The 20,000-nt window shown below is 37.4% G+C and overlaps 3 protein-coding genes across 3 annotated transcripts in view; 2 read left to right on the forward strand and 1 right to left on the reverse strand.

The window, feature by feature from the left end:
* LOC113830184 (calpain-B) overlaps window positions 1–8,520 on the forward strand; it is a 13,758-nt gene extending 5,238 nt beyond the window's left edge. Inside the window, exons 7-16 of the mRNA XM_070137935.1 lie at window positions 1,038–1,178; window positions 1,788–1,907; window positions 2,500–2,731; window positions 3,390–3,541; window positions 4,035–4,252; window positions 4,682–4,721; window positions 5,148–5,274; window positions 5,908–6,032; window positions 6,635–6,836; window positions 7,945–8,520. Of these exons, the coding sequence (XP_069994036.1) occupies window positions 1,038–1,178; window positions 1,788–1,907; window positions 2,500–2,731; window positions 3,390–3,541; window positions 4,035–4,252; window positions 4,682–4,721; window positions 5,148–5,274; window positions 5,908–6,032; window positions 6,635–6,836; window positions 7,945–8,030 (1,443 nt within the window). The 3' untranslated portion in view covers window positions 8,031–8,520. The remainder of the gene's footprint in view (window positions 1–1,037; window positions 1,179–1,787; window positions 1,908–2,499; window positions 2,732–3,389; window positions 3,542–4,034; window positions 4,253–4,681; window positions 4,722–5,147; window positions 5,275–5,907; window positions 6,033–6,634; window positions 6,837–7,944) is intronic.
* A 1,021-nt stretch (window positions 8,521–9,541) lies between these two features.
* On the forward strand, window positions 9,542–17,701 carry LOC113830238 (uncharacterized). The gene is made up of 8 exons (XM_027383443.2): window positions 9,542–10,020; window positions 10,624–10,766; window positions 11,425–11,598; window positions 12,123–12,507; window positions 13,667–13,811; window positions 14,900–15,037; window positions 15,922–16,031; window positions 16,418–17,701. Exons 1-8 carry the CDS (start codon window positions 9,708–9,710, stop codon window positions 16,549–16,551), a joined length of 1,542 nt encoding a protein of 513 aa, XP_027239244.2. The 5' UTR covers window positions 9,542–9,707; the 3' UTR covers window positions 16,552–17,701.
* A 32-nt stretch (window positions 17,702–17,733) lies between these two features.
* Window positions 17,734–20,000, reverse strand: part of LOC113830237 (nematocyst expressed protein 3-like) — a 2,593-nt gene continuing 326 nt past the window's right edge. Inside the window, exons 2-3 of the mRNA XM_027383442.2 lie at window positions 18,908–19,144; window positions 17,734–18,509 (exon numbers count right to left, since the gene is read on the reverse strand). Of these exons, the coding sequence (XP_027239243.2) occupies window positions 18,246–18,509; window positions 18,908–19,144 (501 nt within the window). The 3' untranslated portion in view covers window positions 17,734–18,245. The remainder of the gene's footprint in view (window positions 18,510–18,907; window positions 19,145–20,000) is intronic.

The following is a 20,000-nucleotide window of genomic DNA, read 5'->3' on the forward strand; positions in this document are numbered from 1 at the left end:
GTTTATTTGTCTGGTTTGTTATATATATTATTTACTCAAGGGAAGCGGTTTTATTTTATTTATTTTATTTTTATTCCTTTTATTATCGTTCATGTATTGTTTATTTGTCTAGTTTGTTATATATATTATTTACTCAAGGGAAGCGGTTTTATTGTTCTTTTTTTATCTTATTTATTCATTTTATTATCGTTCATATATTGTTTATTTGTCTAGTTTGTTATATATATTATTTACTCAAGGGAAACGGTTTTTTTATTCTTTTTTTATCTTATTTATTCATTCCATTATCATTCATGTATTGTTTATTTGTCTATGTTATATATATTATTTACTCAAGGGAAACGGTTTTATTATTTTTTTAAATCTTATTTATTCATTTCATTATCATTCATGTATTGTTTATTTCTCTAGTTTGTTATATGTATTATTTATTCATTGCATATGTTCGTCACTTTTAGCATCTTGGTAATGGAAGCAGCTTTTTCTTCCTTTTTCTTCTTCTTCTTCTTTTGAGATGAGAGTAGGAATAGGGATGATAAAAAAAAAGTCCGTTGCTATTCACTGATATCACTATCAAGACCATTCTTTGCATTTTCAGTAACTGATATTATTACTGTTCGCATCAGAAAGATAACTGTTTTGCATCATAACTGTTCTGTAAATTTCAATATCATGGAAAGAAAGTTTCAATAATAAGTTCGAAATACACAAGATTAACCTATGGAAAAGGACACCAATTTATAGTGACAGCTTGAAAGAACACTATTTTATAGTAACTTGCGTGAAAAGAACACCATTTCCCAGCAACTTGGAATAACTTGACTAACTAAACTTACGATGACTTACCTGAATAGAAAACTATCTTAGTGTAACTTGCCTGGAAAGAACACCATTTCCCAGCAACTTGGAATAACTTAACTAACTAAACTTATGGTGACTTGCCTGATTAGAAAACTATCTTAGTGTAACTTGCCTGAAAAGAACGCTAATCTGTTTTAACTTTCCTGACTGAACCCCGTCGACATCCTCCCTCTCAGGAGACTCGAGAGACACTGATGGAGAACGGACTCGTCAAGGGCCACGCCTACAGTGTCACGGGGGCGCGGCGCTTCAGGGTGAATGCTCCGCGACGACCCTACGTGGAGCTCTTACGTCTGAGGAACCCCTGGGGCGACGAGGTGGGTGGTGGGTGATGGGGGATGGGGGGTAGCAACTTCTTTGTTATCTGTATTTGTCTGTGGTTCTGTTTTATGTCAGTCTGTATTTCTCACTCTCTTTCTGTCTTCGTCTCTCTCTCTCTCTCTGTCTTTCTCTCTCTCTCTCTCTCTCTCTCTCTCTCTCTCTGTCTTTCTCTCTCTCTCTCTCTCTCTCTCTCTCTCTCTCTCTCTCTCTCTCTCTCTCTCTCTTTCTCACTCTCTCTCTCTCTCTCTCTCTCTCTCGCTCTCTCTCTCTCTCTCTCTCTCTCTCTCTCTCTCTCTCTCTCTCTCTCTCTCTCTCTCTCTCTCTCTCTCTCCCTCTCTCTCTCTCTCCCTCTCTCCTCGTCCCTCATTCTGTCTGTCTGCAGAAGCAATATTAATCATCCTAAACAATATACTATACAAATAAATGTCATATAAATATAAACACACACGTATATGTATGCTTTTGTGTATATATACATTTCCATATACGCAATCACGCACACAACCTAACATAAATACACAGACATACATTATACACCTTAACACTTATACTTATAACACTCATATCCGCAAAACATGAGAATCTCACGGCCTTTCCTCCACCAGACGGAGTGGAAAGGGCTGTGGAGTGACGGCTGCGAAGAGTGGAATCTGATCCCGAGCTCAGAGAGAGACAAACTCCAGCTGAGCATCGCCGCGGACGGAGAATTCTGGATGTCGTTCAGTGTAAGTGGATGCACTTTCGTGGAAATTTGGCTTGCGTTCTAGGGGGGGAAAATAGGTGCTGAAATTTCCAAGTCGTTGGAAAACTGCCTGAGTAACCCAAACTGTGTATGTGTGTTTGTATATATGTATATGTATGCATACACACACACACACACACACACACACACACACACACACACACACACACACACACATATATATATATATATATATATATATATATATATATATATGTATATATATACACACACACACACACATACACGCACACACACACACACACACACACACACACACACACACACACACACACACACACACACACACACACACACACACACACACACACACACACACACACACATTCACACACACACACACACATATATATATATATATATATATATATATATATATATATATATGAATATATTTGTATATATATAGATATATAGATATAGATATAGATAGATAGATAGATAGATATTGTGTATACACAGATATATCCACACACACACACACACATAGATATATGTGTGTGTGTGTCTATATATACGTATGTTTATATACTTCAACTACGGTATCACCCTAGGACTTCGCAGAGAATTTCGACGAGCTGTACATCACGAGCCTGAACCCTCACACCGTCAACGAGGAGGCCAAGGAGCAGCTCTTCTCCTTGGCCGACGTCGTGACCGAGGCCATCCTCCACTCCGAGGTCATAAGGGCAGCTGAGGTCAAGGCCGTGAAGATGTGGGAGGTCGTGACCTTTGACGGCGCTTGGGTCCGCAACGCTACGGCAGGAGGCGGAGATAGGAAGCACAGTAGGTGGATTATTTGAGGTTATCTAAGGTCATGAGGATTAAAACGTTTAATAAAATGTCTGTCAGGATATTATGTCTCTTATAAGTAAGATATTGAATAGGAAGCATCTATATTGCAGGTGCGTTGGCAGATAGACGAGAATAATAATACTGATAATAATGATAATAAATACACTTTAAAATTACCGTATTCGTTGCAGCAAATGTTGGAAAGGTGTGAATGAGAATGACTATTTCTGACGAATTTCGAAACGGTCCAAATACATCTCTTGCATTGAGAGCATATTCAGTCTCATTCATACATTTTCTACATCATAATTGCTTAAAACAAGAGTAATGAGAGAGGCCATTTGTATATAATAATCGGTAAACATTACAACCTCGTTAAGCTGACAATAATAATAACACATCATGTAATTACAAATAATATTACCATTATCCCATACACGAGCAATAAAAGAGAGAACATATACATAAAATAACAAACAGTAAACTCTACAACCCTATTGAACAGATAATAATAATAACAAATATAAATACAAATAACACTACACTTACCCAATACAAGTGTAATGAGAGAGAAAGATCATTTAAACAAGATAATGATAGTTAAGCTTTACGACCTCGTTAAGCTCCTCCCTTGCCCCCCCCCCTTCAGGAGTGTTCTGCAGTAATCCTCAATACATACTCGAGCTGACAGAAGCTGACGACGGCGCAGAAGGCACTTGCGCTACCATAGTGACCCTTATGCAGAAGAACAGAAGGGTCAATCAGCTACCTATTCACCCCATTGGATTTTATATTTATAAGGTGGTATATTTGGTTATTTGTAATAATTAAAATGATTGTGTGTGTGTATATGTATTTATAGAGTTCTTATGTTATCAGTTGGTGATATTACTTGTAAATCTTATGTGTACTGAATCATTCGTGATAAAAGAAAAAAACAATATTCGATGTTAATTACTGCTAAAGATAAGAAGCCTAAGACGTAATGCAATGTTTAGGATGTTGTTTTAATCTAATTTCAATATATAGCAGACGCACGATTTTTTTTAGATTAAGGAAATATCTACACACTGACCTAACAATTCGAAGAAAGTAATAGACGACCTTTTATAGTCTACGAAAACCTACTACAATGTGTATATAGATAAATAGGTAGATAGGTAGGTAGGTAGATAGATAGATAGATAGACAGATAGACAGATAGACAATTAAACTAAAAGATTAAATAAACAAACACCAAACCCTTCCACTCTCAAAACCACCCTTCCCCTCCTCCCCCCCAACATTCTCTCAGCTCGAAGAAGGAGAGAGAACACCCAACCCACTCACCGTATCTTGGCTCAGGCTGAACGTCCCCTATTTCTACACGAAGACCTTCTCCAGGGCAAGGACTGTGACCCACCGCCTTGCCCTCGACCCCGGCAGGTACCTGGTCATCCCCTGCACACCCGAGCCAGACCAAGAGGCGGAGTTCCTTCTGCGGGTGTTCTGTGAGAAGCTCGTCAGGATGGAGTGAGTGTTCGAGGGGCGTTCGCTGGAGGGGGTGGGAGGCGGTATGAAAGGGAAAAAATTGGTCTTATTTTTATTTATTTATTCATTTATTTATTTTTTGGGGGGTGGCTTCATCTTCTTTTTTTCTTTTTCTTTTTCGTTTTCTTTTCCTTTTTGTTTTCTTTCTTTTCTTTTCCCTTTCCTTTTTGTTTTCTTTCTTTTCTTTTCCCTTTCCTTTTTGTTTTCTTTCTTTTCTTTTCTTGCCTTGTCTTTTTATTTTTATTTCATTTTCTTTCCTTTCCATTTTCTCTCCTTTCCTTTCCTTCTCCTCCTTTTCTTTCCTTTCCTTCCATTTTCTTTCTTCTTTATCCTCTTACTCTTCATCTCCTCCTTTCTTCTTTTCTTCTTTTTTTTTTACACATATGTTAAAAATTTGATGTTTTATTTCAGGGAGTACGACGAAGAGGCCCAGATTCTCGATATTGCTTATGTAAGTAACAAAACTTGCAATGTACTTACATGCAATATACTTACATGCAATATACTTACATAATATCTAATACATGCATATGCTTACGTATCACACGTACATGGTGTTGTAGATTTAATTTTACATCCACAAATAACAAATATCATATAAAGGTTGGTTTAACATGTTCTAAAAACACTTAAGATTGAGAAAAACAGCCATCATGTGTAATATTTATCACCAATCTTAATACTAGCGTCACCTTAGACACTTTAATTAATGACAGTGACTTTGCAACCAAGGTCATAATGATAATGATAATAACAATCCAAATGATTATTACCACATTACAGTGCCTTCGATCTTAACAATAATAATCACAATATTTTTTACTATTAGTATGAGTTTCTCCTCGGCCATTTGTCACTCCCCCCCCCTTCCCTTCAGGAGTCAGAGGACGAGGTAGACCACAGCATCGAGGACCACCTGCGCGCTGTGTTCCGAGAGGCAGCTGGTGAGGCCAACGATGTGGATGCTGTGAAGTTGCAGGCCATGTTGGAACAGCTCTTCCCATGTAAGTCTTTTTTACTATGCATATATTTTCCTTTTTTTATTTTATGTATTTATTTATTTATTTATTCATTGTCTTTTATTAATTTTCGGTAAGCTTTTTTTCTTCTTCGTTTTGTTTTTTTGCAAAGAAACCTGTGTTTACACGAAATTGAACCTCAGATTGCCATTCTTGAACCAGTTTCTCCTTTTGGACTCCATTCTCGATCTGTATGAACCTTAAACATAAACCAATGTGTTTCTTAGTAATTCGCTCTCGATCTGCGTATACTTTAAACTTAAACCAATTTCTCTTTTATTTACTCTGGATCTATATAAACCTCAAACTTAAATTAATTTCTCTCTTATTAATTCTCGATCTACATACACCTTAAACTTAAACCAATTCCTCTTTAATTCATTCTCGATCTACATACACCTCAAATTTCAAAACCAATTTCTCTTTTATCCACTCTCGATCTCTATAAACCTTAAACTTAAACCAATTTTTCCTCTATTCACTCTGAATCTACATACACCTTAAACTTAAAAACAAATTTCTCTTTCAGTCACTATACCTAAAATCTTAAACTTAAAAACTCTTTCATTCACTCCATACCTACTTAAAACCTAAACCTAAACCAATAAACCTCTCCAGCTGCAGGTTTTGCGGACTCGCTCGACTTCACCAGGAGTTTCCTGGCCATGATGGACCTTGACTTCTCAGGAACAGTCAATTTCTACGAGTTTGAAGCCCTTTTCTCGTCTCTCAGCCGCTGGGTGGTGAGTTCGAAGGAATTTTGGGTTTTTGTTATATTTTTGAAATGTTTTGTTATATCTGTCTGTCTGTCTATTTATGCATGTATTTATTTATTTATTTATCTTATTTATTTATTTATTATTTTTTTTTTTGGGGGGGGGGGTATTTTATAGTGCGAAAAGATTTATAAATTTTGGTGCTTTTCATTTCGGAATTATATTGTTTTTTATTGTTTTCTCTCTCCTTTTGGGGTTATGTTATTTTTTATGTATTGCGTATGGAGGGAGAGAATATTATACGTAATTATGTGTTTGTTTCATTTTGCTTCCCCATATACATTCATTGTTTACACTCTGCATCTAAACCTTATTTCTCTCTTTCCTCACGCCTCATAAATCCCCTTTTCCCACGCCTCAAAAATCCACTCTTCTACATAAACCAGGCATGAGAAAAGGAGATTTTTAAAGCGCGAGAAAATACAATAATATACATCAAAGCAATCCAAAAGTCGACTTATGAGGCGTGAGAAAATACAACAATATACATCAAAGCAATCCATTTTCCTCGTGCCCTCAAATACAATAATAATATATATTTATAAATTCCATTTTCCTCGCGCCCTCAGAGGGTCTACAACTCGAGGAAGGACGAGGAGAGCGGCCTCCTGTCGGGTCACTCTTGGGGCCTCGGCGACGCGCTCAGGGACCTCGGCCTCCAGATCCCGCGCCGCATCCGGGCCCTCGTGGTGGTGCGCTACGGCGACCAGCAGGGCCACGTCGCCCTCAGGGACTTCCTCATGGCCGCCTGCAGGATCTCTGTCATGTTGGGTTGGTGGAGATGTTTTTTTTTATTATTTTTTTTCTTTGGAGATTTGTTTTGTTTTTCTTCTTTTTCTTCTATTTGGAACTTCTTCTTCTTCTCCTTTTTTCTTATTATTTTTCTTCTTCTCCTTCTCTTTTCTTCTTTTCTTTTTTTTTCTTCTTCTTCTTCTCCTTTCTTTTTTAAGGTTGGATGCGGACTTTTTTTTATTTTTTATTAGGGATTGATTTGGACGCAATCCTAATATATAGTTCGTGAATATATCTATGTAGTGTTAGAAATGTGCTGGTACGTATGGGCAGACATATGTTTTCATTCTCATATTTTATTTTTTTTCCAATTTCCATATTTTCAGTCTTAATTTTTCCAATTTCCATATTTTCAGTCTTAATTTTTCCAATTTCCATATTTTCAGTCTTAATTTTTCCTTTTGTTTTCTATTTTTTCCTTTTTTTCGCTTTTCTTTTGCCCCGTTTTCTTTTTTGTTTCTTTCATATATGGTTTATTTTAGTTTCCTATCTTTTATTTCCATTTCTTCTCATTTTTATCTCTTCGTTGTTTTCTACCCGTCCTTCTCCCATTTCCTTTTTTCTACAATCACACATTCAAAATTCTTCTTGCCTTTTCCTATTCCATCTTTATTCCGTTTTCATTCGTCCACGAATTTGCACATATCTTATTCCCCTTCTTTCTTTTTCTTCCTTTCTTAATTGTCTCTCTCTTTAACTATTAAGATCTTGGCCTGTTTAGGTTCTTCTTTTCTTTCGTTATTTTTCTTCCTTTACTTCCTCTCTTTATTTCTCTTTCCCTCTAGCTCCTCTGTATGTCTTCCGCTTTATCACGTTTTTTACTATTTCTTACTTTTCTTTTTTTTTTTTTTTACTTTTTACACCCTTTATTTCTTTGTTTCTCATTTTCATTCTCTCTCTCTCTCTCTCTATCTATCTCAATATCTATCTATCTTCCGCTATCTCCTTCCCACCCTCCATCCCTCTCTCCCTCTTTCCCCTCCTCCCTTCTCTCCCTTCCGTCCTCTCCTCAATCCCTCTTTTCTTACCTTTCCTTCCTTTCTCCATCTTATCACAAACTGAAGATTCCCTATTCTCTTTCTTCCAGTGAGATTCGAGGCCCACCGTGCAGAGGAAGGACAGCAAGCGAATATTCCTTTGACAGACTGGCTCACAAATACCCTTTATTGCTAAGAATAATTGTGGATCTTTAGGTGACAAAGTACGTAGCCTTGCGTAGTTCAAGTTATGTACGCGTCTGGACCAAAAGGATGTACATTTATGCACCAAAATGATGTACATTTATGGACCAAAATGATGTACAGTCATGCACCAAAATGATTTACACTTATTCAACAAAATGATGTACACATGCACCAAAATGATGTACATTTATGCACCAAAATGATGTACATTTATGCACCAAAATGATGTACACTTATGCAACAAAATCATGTACATTTATCCAAAATGATGTATTCTTATGTAGAAGTCATGGATCCTTGCGTAGAATTTTTTTTTACACTTATGTAGCAAAAGTACATTTATGAAACAAGATTTCTTTTCTTTGTTAAATTGATATGTGATTTCAGTTTATTATGTGATCTAGTGCAATTAGGTGTAGTTCTTATGCCCCATTGTAGATTGCAAATAAAATAAATGATTTTCTCCACATCAACAGAAAGAGGAATATTATTTCAATACAACGGCATAACAAGATTTCCCTATTCATGCTTATTCATTTTACTTTCACTTTCTGATAAATGGAAAGGGGTTATTATACGTGTTTTTTTATTTTTGTTTTTGTTTTTTGCTTATTCCCCCCAACCTTACGGAGAGATTGCAGGAGCTGAGTAAACTAGGTAATTTTAGTATGAGTATGGTTATTATCATTATTATTATTTTGTCAGAGTGTATGTGATAATTGCCAGTCTAGCAAGTATCATGAAGTAGAAAATGAGACACGTACATATTCATTCATGTGTGTTTCTTATCTTTATGCACATGTGTGTGTGTGTGAGGATGGTGTTGTAGGCTATGTGCACATCTCTTCCTACCTTGCTCGCTTTGCCTGGGTAAAGTGCGCGCACACACACATATTAATAAGATACACACTTATGTGTTTCTGTACATATATGTCTGTATACACACACACACACACACACACAAACACACACACACACACACACACACACACACACATATATATATATATATATATATATATATATATATATATATATATATATATATATATGTGTGTGTGTGTGTGTGTGTGTATGTGTGTGTGTGTGTGTGTGTGTGTGTGTGTGTGTGTGTGTGTGTGTGTGCGTCTGAGTGTGTGAATATAGACACATACATACACACAAACACATACATATATGTGTATATATATTATATATACACATATATCCAGTACATTGCGCACACGAAAATGCTGATTCACGCTCGCACATTGAGGAAAGAAATCAATAAAAAACTGCATTCTATAAACAGCGACCTTTTCCTATTTTCCTTCCTGCCTTCTATTTACGGACAACACGCAAGGTGCAGGAAAATAGGAGGGGTGGACGGAGGAGGGGAAGGGAAGGCCAGGGGGAGCAGGGGAGGGGGAGGTCAGGGGGAGCAGGAGGGGGGGAGAGGTAGGAGGAGAGAGGATGGAGAAGTAGAGGCAGGAGGATAGGAGGGGGAGGGGGAGAGTTGGGGGAGGGAGGGACGGACGGAGGGAGAGGAAGGGCAGGAGAGTCATCGTACCCCGAGGGAATCCCACAGCGTACCAGACCTCGATCAAGAAAGAGACAGCAAGAGAGGAGAGAGAGTCCCTTCCTTCACATCTCCCGACGTCCCGACAGAGTTCGAATCCCTTTCCGCATGGCCAACCTAGGCACCCAGATCAAAGGAGCCGCCTCCTGCCTCCTGCTGTATTTCCTCGTCCTCCTCGCCTTCTACAAGCCTTCGTCGCCTCCTTCACACTCAGAGAAATCCTACTCCGACCGTGGAAGACTGGAGGATCAGCTCCTATCCGTGGCTCGACAGGACGGCATCGCGGCGGCCTGGCAAGAGGGCCAAGCGTCAGGAGTGGCACTGTCGGACGAGAACCCGAGCAAGGCCTCCTCCTCCCCACAGGGCCAGCAGTGCCAGGCCATGTTCACTGTGGAGAAGAACGGGGAGATCTGGACGGACGGTGAGATGTGTCTACGTTTTGCTTCTTTGCTGTGTTTTGAGAAGTGCATTTGATTCCGTGTTCTATTTTTATTTGTTTTTCCTTGTGTGTTTTTGTTTATATGTTGCTTTGGAATCGATAAGGATTGATGCAAAATATTCATATGACTCTCGGTATGTGTTGAACAGGAAAGAGAGAGAGCGAGAGCGAGAGCGAGAGAGAGAAAGAGAGAGAAAAAGAGAAAGAGAGAAAGGGAGAGAGAGAGACAGACAGACAGACAGAGAAAGAAAGAGAGAGCGAGAGAGGCAGGCAGACAGAGAGAGAGAGAGAGAGAGAGAAAGAGAAAGAAAGAAAGAAAGAGAAAACGAGCGAGAACGAACGAAAGAAAGCCACCGTTTGATCGAGAGAGACAGACAGAGAGAGAACGAGAGAGACAGACAGACACAGAGAGAGAGAGAAAGAGAAAGGAAGAAAGGAGAGAAAGAGAAAGAAAAAAAAAATGCGAGAACGAACGAAAGAAACCACCGTTTGATCGAAAGAACGAGCGAACGAGACCGAAAGACAAAGAAAGCGACACGATCTCCAAACAGCTGGCATCCACCCAAACAACCCTTCCACCCGCAGATGGCCCTTACACGGAGCTGAGCAACCAGCTGCCGTCGCTCCTGATCAGCTGGTCGCGCGAGAACAGCAGCGCAACGGCTTCTGTGTATCCGTCGACGCGCCTCAGTTTTCTCAATGGCTCCGTCCCTTTCGTCCCTTGCAAGGTTAGGCTCCGTTGGCGCAAAAAGATGGATGAGTGAGGGAATTGGTAGATATTTGGTGTTTATATTCTTGTTGATTTTGTGTGTATTTCGCAATGATTTTTTTCTGTATTTTACCGTATGTATATGCATGTATATGTATATGTATATATATATATATATATATATATATATATATATATATATATATATATATATATATATATATATATATATATATACATATATATACATATATATATATATACAGTATATATATATATATATATATATATATATATATATATATATATATATATATATATACATATATATACACATGAATATGTATATACAGTATATATATATATATATATATATATATATATATATATATATGTGTGTGTGTGTGTGTGTGTGTGTGTGTGTGTGTGTGTGTGTGTGTGTATGTATGTGTGTGTGTGTGTGTGTGTGTGTGTGTGTGTGTTTGTGTGTGTGTGTGTTTGTGTGTGTTTATGTATATATATATATATATATATATATATATATATATATATATTTATATATATACATATAGGCCTATATATACGTGTAGGCCTATATATACATATATATATACACATATATATACACACACATACATATACATATACATACATACACACACATATCCAACCCGCAGATTCGCCAATACGACGTGCCTGACCTGAGCTCCTGCAGCGCCGCCAGGTCATCCCGGGGCAAAAAGACCTGGATCGCTTTCGTCGGCGACTCGAACGGGAGGCAGAAAGTCCACTCCTTCTTGTACTTTCTTCCCCCTGACCTCGAATATACTTTCTTCCTCGGCGAACAAAAGGTAAACGAGAAAAGGGGAAAGTTAATATCATTGTCGTGTTTAATGTTGTTATTATTAGTAGTATTGGTATTGATATTATTGGTATTGGTATTTGTGTTGATATTAGTCGTGTTATAGTATTATCATTATTGCTGTTATCATTGTTATTGTTATTATCATAATTAGTATCATTGTTCTTCTTGTTATAATCACTATCGTAATATTAAAAGAATTGTTATTATCATTAGTAGTGGTAGTAGTAATAGTAGTAGTAGTAGTAGTACTTGTTGTTGTTATTGTTGTTGTGGTAGTAGTAGTAGCATTATTATCATTATGATTGTTGTTATTATCTTTGTTATTAACAATCATTACTACCATCATAATTATTATCACGTTTTTATCATCAGTAGTGGTAGTAGTATCACTAATTATCATCATCATCATCATCAGTGTACTTATCATTATCATCATTAGGCTCTTATTTTTTATTCTTATTATTATCATCATTACGAGACCTTGGCTACCACGCCCACCTCTTCCTCCAGGTGACCCGCGAGGCCTTCTTGGCGTCAGTCGCCCACCACCGCCACCGCCCTCTGACCTTCGACATCCTCGGGCGTCGAAGGGACCAAGGCAATCCCGAGAAAGGTCAAGAAGGTCCTACTCCTCCTCAGAATCCTTCTAATTTCTCGGAGGAACAAGACGTCTTCAGCGCCTTCGACGAACCTTACGACCACATGGCTTTCAACAGCACGATGTTCCCTCTCCACGACTCGGATGTCCCCCTCGAATCCTACGAGCTGAGGGTGACCTTGGTGTGGGCTCCCTTGGCCTCGGTCGTGCACTCGCCCTTGACCTCAGAGAAAATGAAAATTAATAAATTGAAGGAGTGGGAGAAACAGAAGGTTATTCCCGATGTCATCGTTGTGGGTGAGTCCATTTTCTCATTGGTGGGGGAGGACGGGAGGTTATTCTCGACGTCGTTGTTGTGGGTGAGTCCATTTTTTTCATCGGTGGGGGAGGACGGATCTCTGGTTTGGTTGGGATGGTTTGAGGTTAAATTAGATGAGGTTTGATTGTCAATGGAATTCTTGCTTAATCCAGTCGTTGTGTTCTAATGGTGTTCCCTGAGGAGGAATATATATAATGTTCTACGTGTTTCTATCCTTCTTTCTCTTCGTCTGTCTGTATCTGTTTCTGTCTCTATCTCTCTCTCTCTGTCTATCTCTTTCTCTTTCTCTACCCCTCACTCTCTCCCCTCTCTCTCTCTCTCTCTCTCTCTCTCTCTCTCTCTCTCTCTCTCTCTCTCTCTCTCTCTATCTATCTATCTATCTATCCTTTTCTCTCTCTTTCTTTCTTTCTCTCCGTCTCTCTCTCTCTCTCTCTCTCTCTCTCTCTCTCTCTCTCTCTCTCTCTCTCTCTCTCTCTCTCTCTCTCTCTCTCTCTCTCTCTCTCTCTCTCTCTCCCACCCTGCCTCCCTGCCTCCATGCCTCTCTGCCTCCCTCCCTCCCTCCCCCTCTCTCTCTCTCTCAAATGTCTTTATATTCCCCATATCCTCATTTCTTACTCCATTAAACAGCCACGTTCTATATCCTTTTTTTTCCGTACTGATCAGTTTTCACATCCATAACTCCCACTTATAACAAACACAACCAACACAACCAACGCTAAAAAGAGAGAAAAAAAATCCTTAATTCTGGTACACCCTCAACCCTACACACACACACACACGCACACATACACCCACACACACATACATATACACACACACATACACACAAAAAAAAATGCCAAAGGGAGGAAGAGAGGAAGGAGAAAGTGAGAGAGAGAGAGAGAGAGAGAGAGAGAGAGAGAGAGAGAGAGAGAGAGAGGGAGAGAGAGGGGAGAGAGAGAGAGAGAGAGAGAGAGAGAGAGAGAGAGGAGAGAGAGAGATAGACAGACAGATAAAGACAGACATAGACAGAGAGAAACAGAAACAGAAACAGACAGACAAACGAAGAGAAAGAAAAATAGAAACAAAAAAAAAAACAAAAAAAAAAATCCCCAATTCTTTTACATTAACCTAACATCACTCCCCCTCAACATCCAGGCTTTGGAACGTGGATGTTGTTGATGAAAAAGACAAAAGACGAGCTGGTTCCTTATACTGAAGCCGAGCACCTGGTTCGCCCCCTCGTGTCGCAGCTCACACACCTGTCTGCGAGAACACGTGTGCTTTGGTGGCATCAGAGTCGGTGAGTAGAAGGAAATTAAGGGAGAAGACTTTTTTCCCTTATTTTTTATTTATTTATATGGTTATTTATATGTTTATTTTTTCCTTTTTAAAATTTTTTGTGTTTATTTCTTTTTCCTTTTTTTATTTATTTATCATTTCTTTACGTGTATTGGATTCGGCTAAATTATCCGGATATTTATTTATTTATTTATTTATTTTACTATTTTTTTACTCTCTTATAATATTCGGATTTTGTGTAATTTTTGGTTTATGTGCCGGTGCGTTATGTGCCTATATGAAGTTCTATCTATACATCTATATATCTATCTATACATCTACATATCTATCTATATATCTGTCTACATATCTATGTATCTATCTACATATCTATATATCTATCTGTGTATCTATCTATCTAGATATCTATGTATCTCTATCTATATATCTATATATCTATATATGTATATATACATCTATCCGTATATCTATATTTATAAATTCAGGTGTATATATTCTATCTGAATATAAATTCCGGTATATCTATTTAAATCTCAATATCTATATATATAAAGTATTTATATAAAGGTATCTAAAATTAAACATAGGTATAATTTTTTTCTTTCTTTTTCGCTATATAAATTCCGTTATATCTATTCAAATTTATATATATATAAAACCTAAAAATGATCATGGGTATGAATTCTTAATTTCTCTATCTTAATTTCTTTCGGTATCTAAAAATAAGCATAGGTATAATTTTTTTCTTTCATTTTCGCTATATAAATTCCGTTATATCTATTCAAATATATATATATATATATATATATATATATATATATATATATATATATATATATATATATAAAGGTATCTAAAATGATCATAGGTATAAATTCTTAATTTCTTCTTAATTTCTCTATGAACAGGTATCGTTGGTTCAATTTCGAGAAGGATATTGTTGGAGAAGATATATAAATTCCGTTATATCTATTTAAATATATATATATATATATATATATATATATATATATATATATATATATATATATATATAAACGTATCTAAAAATAAGCTTAGTTTTTTTTTTCTTAATTTCTCTTTGAACAGGTATCGTTGGTTCAATTTCGAGAATGATATTGCTGGAAATGACGTGGAGACATTTCTGTGGCAAAAGAAGATTGACATGAACCAGTTCAGTGACGGAATTCCCTTTATGGATGCTTGGCTCTGGTTGACTTCCTTGAGGTAAAGGGGAGGGCGTAGACAGAGTGAAGTCAATGGGGTGTGTTTGAGTTTGTATTTTGTTTGGTTTGGTTGGTTGTGTGTGGGTGTGTTTGTTTGGGGGGGTGTTTGTGTTTGTTTGTGTGTGTGCGTGTTTGTTTGTGTATGTGTGTGTGTGTGTGTTTGTGTGTGTGTGTGTGTTTGTTTGTTTGTGTGTGTGTGTGTGTGTGTGTGTGTGTTTGTTTGTGTGTGTGTGTGTGTGTGTTTGTTTGTTTGTGTGTGTTTGTGTGTGTGTGTGTTTGTGTGTGTGTGTGTGTAGGGTTGTACTTTGTATGTGTGGATATCATCATTATTCTCGTTATTCTGTTATGTACTTGTACTATCATCGTCATTCTCATCATCATCACCAACACCACCATGATCGTCATCATCATCATCATCATCATAACCATCATCATCATCACCATCATCAATCATCGTTATCATAGTCACCATCATTATCATTTGCAGTAGCAGTGGAAATAGCAACAGTAGTAAAAACAGTAACACCATCACCATTATCATCATCGTCATCACCATCACTCTCATCCCTCATTACCATCACCATCATATCATAACCCCTTTCAAATCCTCATCAACATTTAGAATTACATCATTCCCTTTCTCCACCCTTCCACTCACCAACCCTTTCTCTCTCCTCCCTTCTCTCTTCTTCCTTCTTCCTTCTCTCTTCTCTCTTCTCCCTTTTCTCTTCTCTCTCCTCCCTTCTCCCTTTTCCCTTCTCTCTCCTCCCTTTCTCTCTCCTCCCTTCTCCCTTTTCCCTTCTCTCTTCTCTCTTCTCTCTCCTCCCTTCACCCTTTCTCTCTCCTCTCTTCTCCCTTCTCTCTTCTCCCTTCTCCCTGGCACAGAGGCACCGGCATGTGGCAGTGGGATTCGACAGTGCCATTCAACTTGGCCAACCACCGCGAGTGCCTGCTTCTCAGATCCTCGGGTTTGCATGAAGAAAACATGTACTTTGGTGAGTTTTCAATTTTTTTATTTTCTATTTTTTTGTTGTCAGTGGTTTTGGTTATATATTTTTTTGTTGTTGTTAAGGTCGTTATTATTTTCTTTGTTGTCATTAGATTGGTTCATTTATATTCGGTTTTGTTTTGTACCAAAATATAATATCTTTGAACAAAAAATGAATGAAAGCACGATACAGCCACGTGTAACAGGTGTCTTTCCAAAGTATCCAATAGAAATAAGAATAACATCAACAGTTCATATTAACGAATTACCAAAATCATTAATATCAATAATAACAAATTAACTAATAGACATATTAGTAAAAGCAAATTAACTACAATCAACATCAAACCATCTAAACACCAAAACTCAAAATTCTCTCTCTATTTTTTTCAGGAAGATGGTGGAACTGCCAAGACGTCCACCACTCATCTTACGAGACGAACCAAGACGAGATCCAGATGCTCCTCAATCTCCTGTGCAATCCATACCTTGCTCCCGATAGCCAATACTGTTGCTCTTGTGTATAATGTGGGATGGATAATGGGGTGGTTTTATCCTTATCTTTGTTTGTTTGTTGTGGTAGGATGGATGAATTTATGTCTGTTTGTTTTGTGTGGTATGGTTTATTTGTGGTTTAAATTCTTGTTAGATTATTTGTGTTTTCTATCTAATCATTGTTGTTTATTTGATTAGTTTATTGTTTTTCATTTCATTTATGTTTTAAATTCTTATTTACTTATTTATTTTTGTATCTACTCATTATTGTTTATTTAATTAGTTTATTGGTAATTTCATTTATGTTTTTTAATCAATTGTCATTCTCTATTTTTGTTAACTGGTTATTTAGCAGAATAACTTGAAAACTTACTGACGAATCGTAATGTTAATTTATTATCGATTAGGTAGAGTTAATGTTGAGGGTAAATTATACGTAGATATTTAGATTAGACCAAATGAATAAGGATAGATTATGAACAGATTTTAGGATAGAGAACAGATTAAGAACAGATTTGTAGTTAAAGGAATAGTGTTGAGATATATTAAGAAGTTAAATTATTGTGGATTTGGGGTTTGATTATAAGTAGATTGGGGTAGATTAAGGATAGAACTAGGAAAGTAGAATAAGTAGATTTATTAAGTAGAGAGATGAGGATAGACTAAAATTAATGTCGGAAATTTGAGATTTTTCAGTTTTCTAACATCCTTTGCAGTCAGAAGAGAGGAAAAAATCCAGAGAAAAATGTTTTATTTTGTTTTTGTTTTTTTACTTTATCAATTATTGTGTTTGTGTATTTGTATGTGTACTTGCTGAAATAAGTGGGATAGGTTTTTTTCTCTACAAATATACCTTGTAAATTACATTGATATGTCCATAAATCATATATGAATGTACGCAAGATTTTGTGACTGTATGTCATCAAGATATAGTATTGCCAATGTGTATTCTGTTCATGCAAAGCTACATTTTAAATATATATCTGTATGTGTGTGTGTGTGTGTGTGTGTGTGTGTGTGTGTGTGTGTGTGTCTGTGTGTGTGTGCGTGTGTGTGTGTGTGTGTGAATTAAAGGTGCACACACACACACACACACACATACAGATATATATTTATAATGTAGTTTTGCATTAACAGAATATATAGGGAGATGATACAAATCAAAAGAGCATAAAGTATAAAGAGAGAAGGAAATGAAAATAAAAATTATATGATAATATATTTTCTTGTTTTTATTTATCACGCTTACACAACACGGAAACAAATAAAAGAGAAAATACTAAGAAATTAGATGACAGTTCATTTATCGAAACATCTGTAGAAATAAAGTGTTTTCTTCATCAGTATTTTACAATGTTCAATTACAAATTAAAAAAAAAGGACTGAGAACTTTTTTTTATAATCTGAATACTTTTTAACGGCTGCTGATGAGGAAAAGAAAGAACAAAATGTTTACGTGATACTGTAACTGTCTGTAAATTTGGCGTTTCTAAATAAAACGAATATAACTTTATCGCACAATACGTTTTGTACAATAACCGCCCACTTGCTGCCGTCAATGTCTCACGAAGATGGAAAAATTACTTTGACCTTATCAATATTATCTTTTTTGAAAATTTTATAAATTTTAGACAAAAAATATAAAATTTGATTATTATTTTCGGTTTAAAAGAGAGTTCTTCGTTAGCTAATGACGTAGTCCTCTTGTGGGCGGAGCTTGTGCCCCTCAAACGACGGCGATTGGCTCGGCGCTCGCTGCAGGGGCGGAGTCTGTAGCAGGAGCAGTTTCGACGGTCAGGGAAAAGGTCTCAGACGTCGGGGCGGGGGCGGGGGCGGGAGCAGGGGCGGGGGCAGGGGCGGGGGCAGCTGCAAGGGTGGGGTCGACAGGAGCAATAGGAATAGCCTGGTTGCGGATCGCCTGGGCTTCCCAAATCTTCAGGAACTCCCGGTGGGCGAGGGCGTTCTGCTCCGCCTCGGACAGCTGGTGGATCTGCGTTGGCGGGAGGGGAGGGAGGGGGAGACAGGGGGTGAGTGGGGAGGGCTTTGTTTTGGATTCGCTGGGGCGGAAAGTACAAAAATGGGCGGGTCTTTTAAATGACTTTTTCTACGTTTTGGGTGTAAAGGAAATGAAAGCGATAGAAAAAAACAACAGAAAGAAAGAGAGAGAGAAAAGAGAAAGTGAATGAGAAAGAGAGAAGAAAAAGACAAGACAGAGAAACAAGAAGAAAACAAGTGAAAAAACAAAAACAAAAAGAAATATATATCCAACAAAACCCCAAGAAAACTCCCAACACAACCAAAAACAGACACAACAAAACCTCACACAACTCCACCCCAACCCCAACCCCTCAACCAAACCCACGCCAACCCAACCCACCCGAAACTCACCATGATGGGCGTGAGGGAGAAGAGCTGAGGGGCGGCGGGGCCAGGTCCGGCAGTCGCTGGGGCGCCCTGGAACAGCGGCGAGGCGATCTGAACCAGCTGCGTCGGGATGGTGCCCTGTGCGGCGGTCAGGATCATGCCGGGAGTCTGCGGCACTGCGGCGGAGGGCGTGAGGGAGTTCCCTTCCACCGCCTGCGGCATGGCCTCCACTGCGACCACTGCGACCAGAGCCAACACAACCTGCGGGACACGGATTAGGTTATCCTAGGTTATCTTTTTTTTTTAGGTTATCTTAGGTTATTTTAGGTTATCATAGGTTATCTTAGGTTATCATAGCTTAGGTTATCTTAGCTGAGGTTAAGTTTGGTTTCATTTGGGGATCTTTTCGTTAAGGTCTATTATAAAACTGATGGCGAGTTTTGAAAAGAGATTTTGGCCGAAAGGAGAAATAGTACAAAATATTTATAATAACAGCCTATTTCATTAGATAACGAAAACAAATAATAATGACATTGCAAGGTTTTCCATAGCTGATATTCAGTCTTAAGGTCGTCTTAGCTGGTATCAATTCTGAACAACTGGTCATTTCTTCCAGATTTTTATAATGAACGGAAAGATTATGCACAAAATTTCGATTACATTCACACTTCCTTCAGCGAAGAAATATCTCTCATTTGCATTACTAAAAGCACTCGTTTTTCTAACATCAACTGATTAAGGTCCTTTATTTCATATCTTTCTACTTGATTATATTTTTCTTGTTTTACTTTTCATGTAAAGGCATATAAACAAAATATCTAGCGAATAATGGAAAAAAAATCTAAATGTAAAAATGCCAAAGATAGATGTTCTGCCAAAATGATATGTATATAAACGTAAAAAATAAATACTGAATGTATACAACAGTCCATAAAAACTCAAAATTTCAATAAATACAAATTCAATATACGAATAATGCAGAGATCAATCGGCGAATTTCAAATTTCCATTTAGATTTTATAACATCAAAAGCTCTAGTACAGATAGGAAGAAAATTTGTAAAATAAAAAAAAAAAGAAAAAAAATCGTTCATTCGATTTTCGAGACTTTTGCTTTA

The sequence above is a fragment of the Penaeus vannamei genome, chromosome 23 (assembly GCF_042767895.1).
Source record: "Penaeus vannamei isolate JL-2024 chromosome 23, ASM4276789v1, whole genome shotgun sequence".
Classification (NCBI taxonomy): domain Eukaryota; kingdom Metazoa; phylum Arthropoda; class Malacostraca; order Decapoda; family Penaeidae; genus Penaeus; species Penaeus vannamei.

Excerpts from the sequence above, each read along its gene's own strand:
- LOC113830238 (XM_027383443.2), top strand. The coding sequence starts at position 9,708 with ATGGCCAACCTAGGCACCCAGATCAAAGGAGCCGCCTCCTGCCTCCTG. Across the intron at positions 11,599-12,122 it reads TCTTCCTCGGCGAACAAAAG|GTGACCCGCGAGGCCTTCTT; the intron begins GTAAACGAGAAA and ends CTCTTCCTCCAG. Across the intron at positions 16,032-16,417 it reads TGAAGAAAACATGTACTTTG|GAAGATGGTGGAACTGCCAA; the intron begins GTGAGTTTTCAA and ends TATTTTTTTCAG.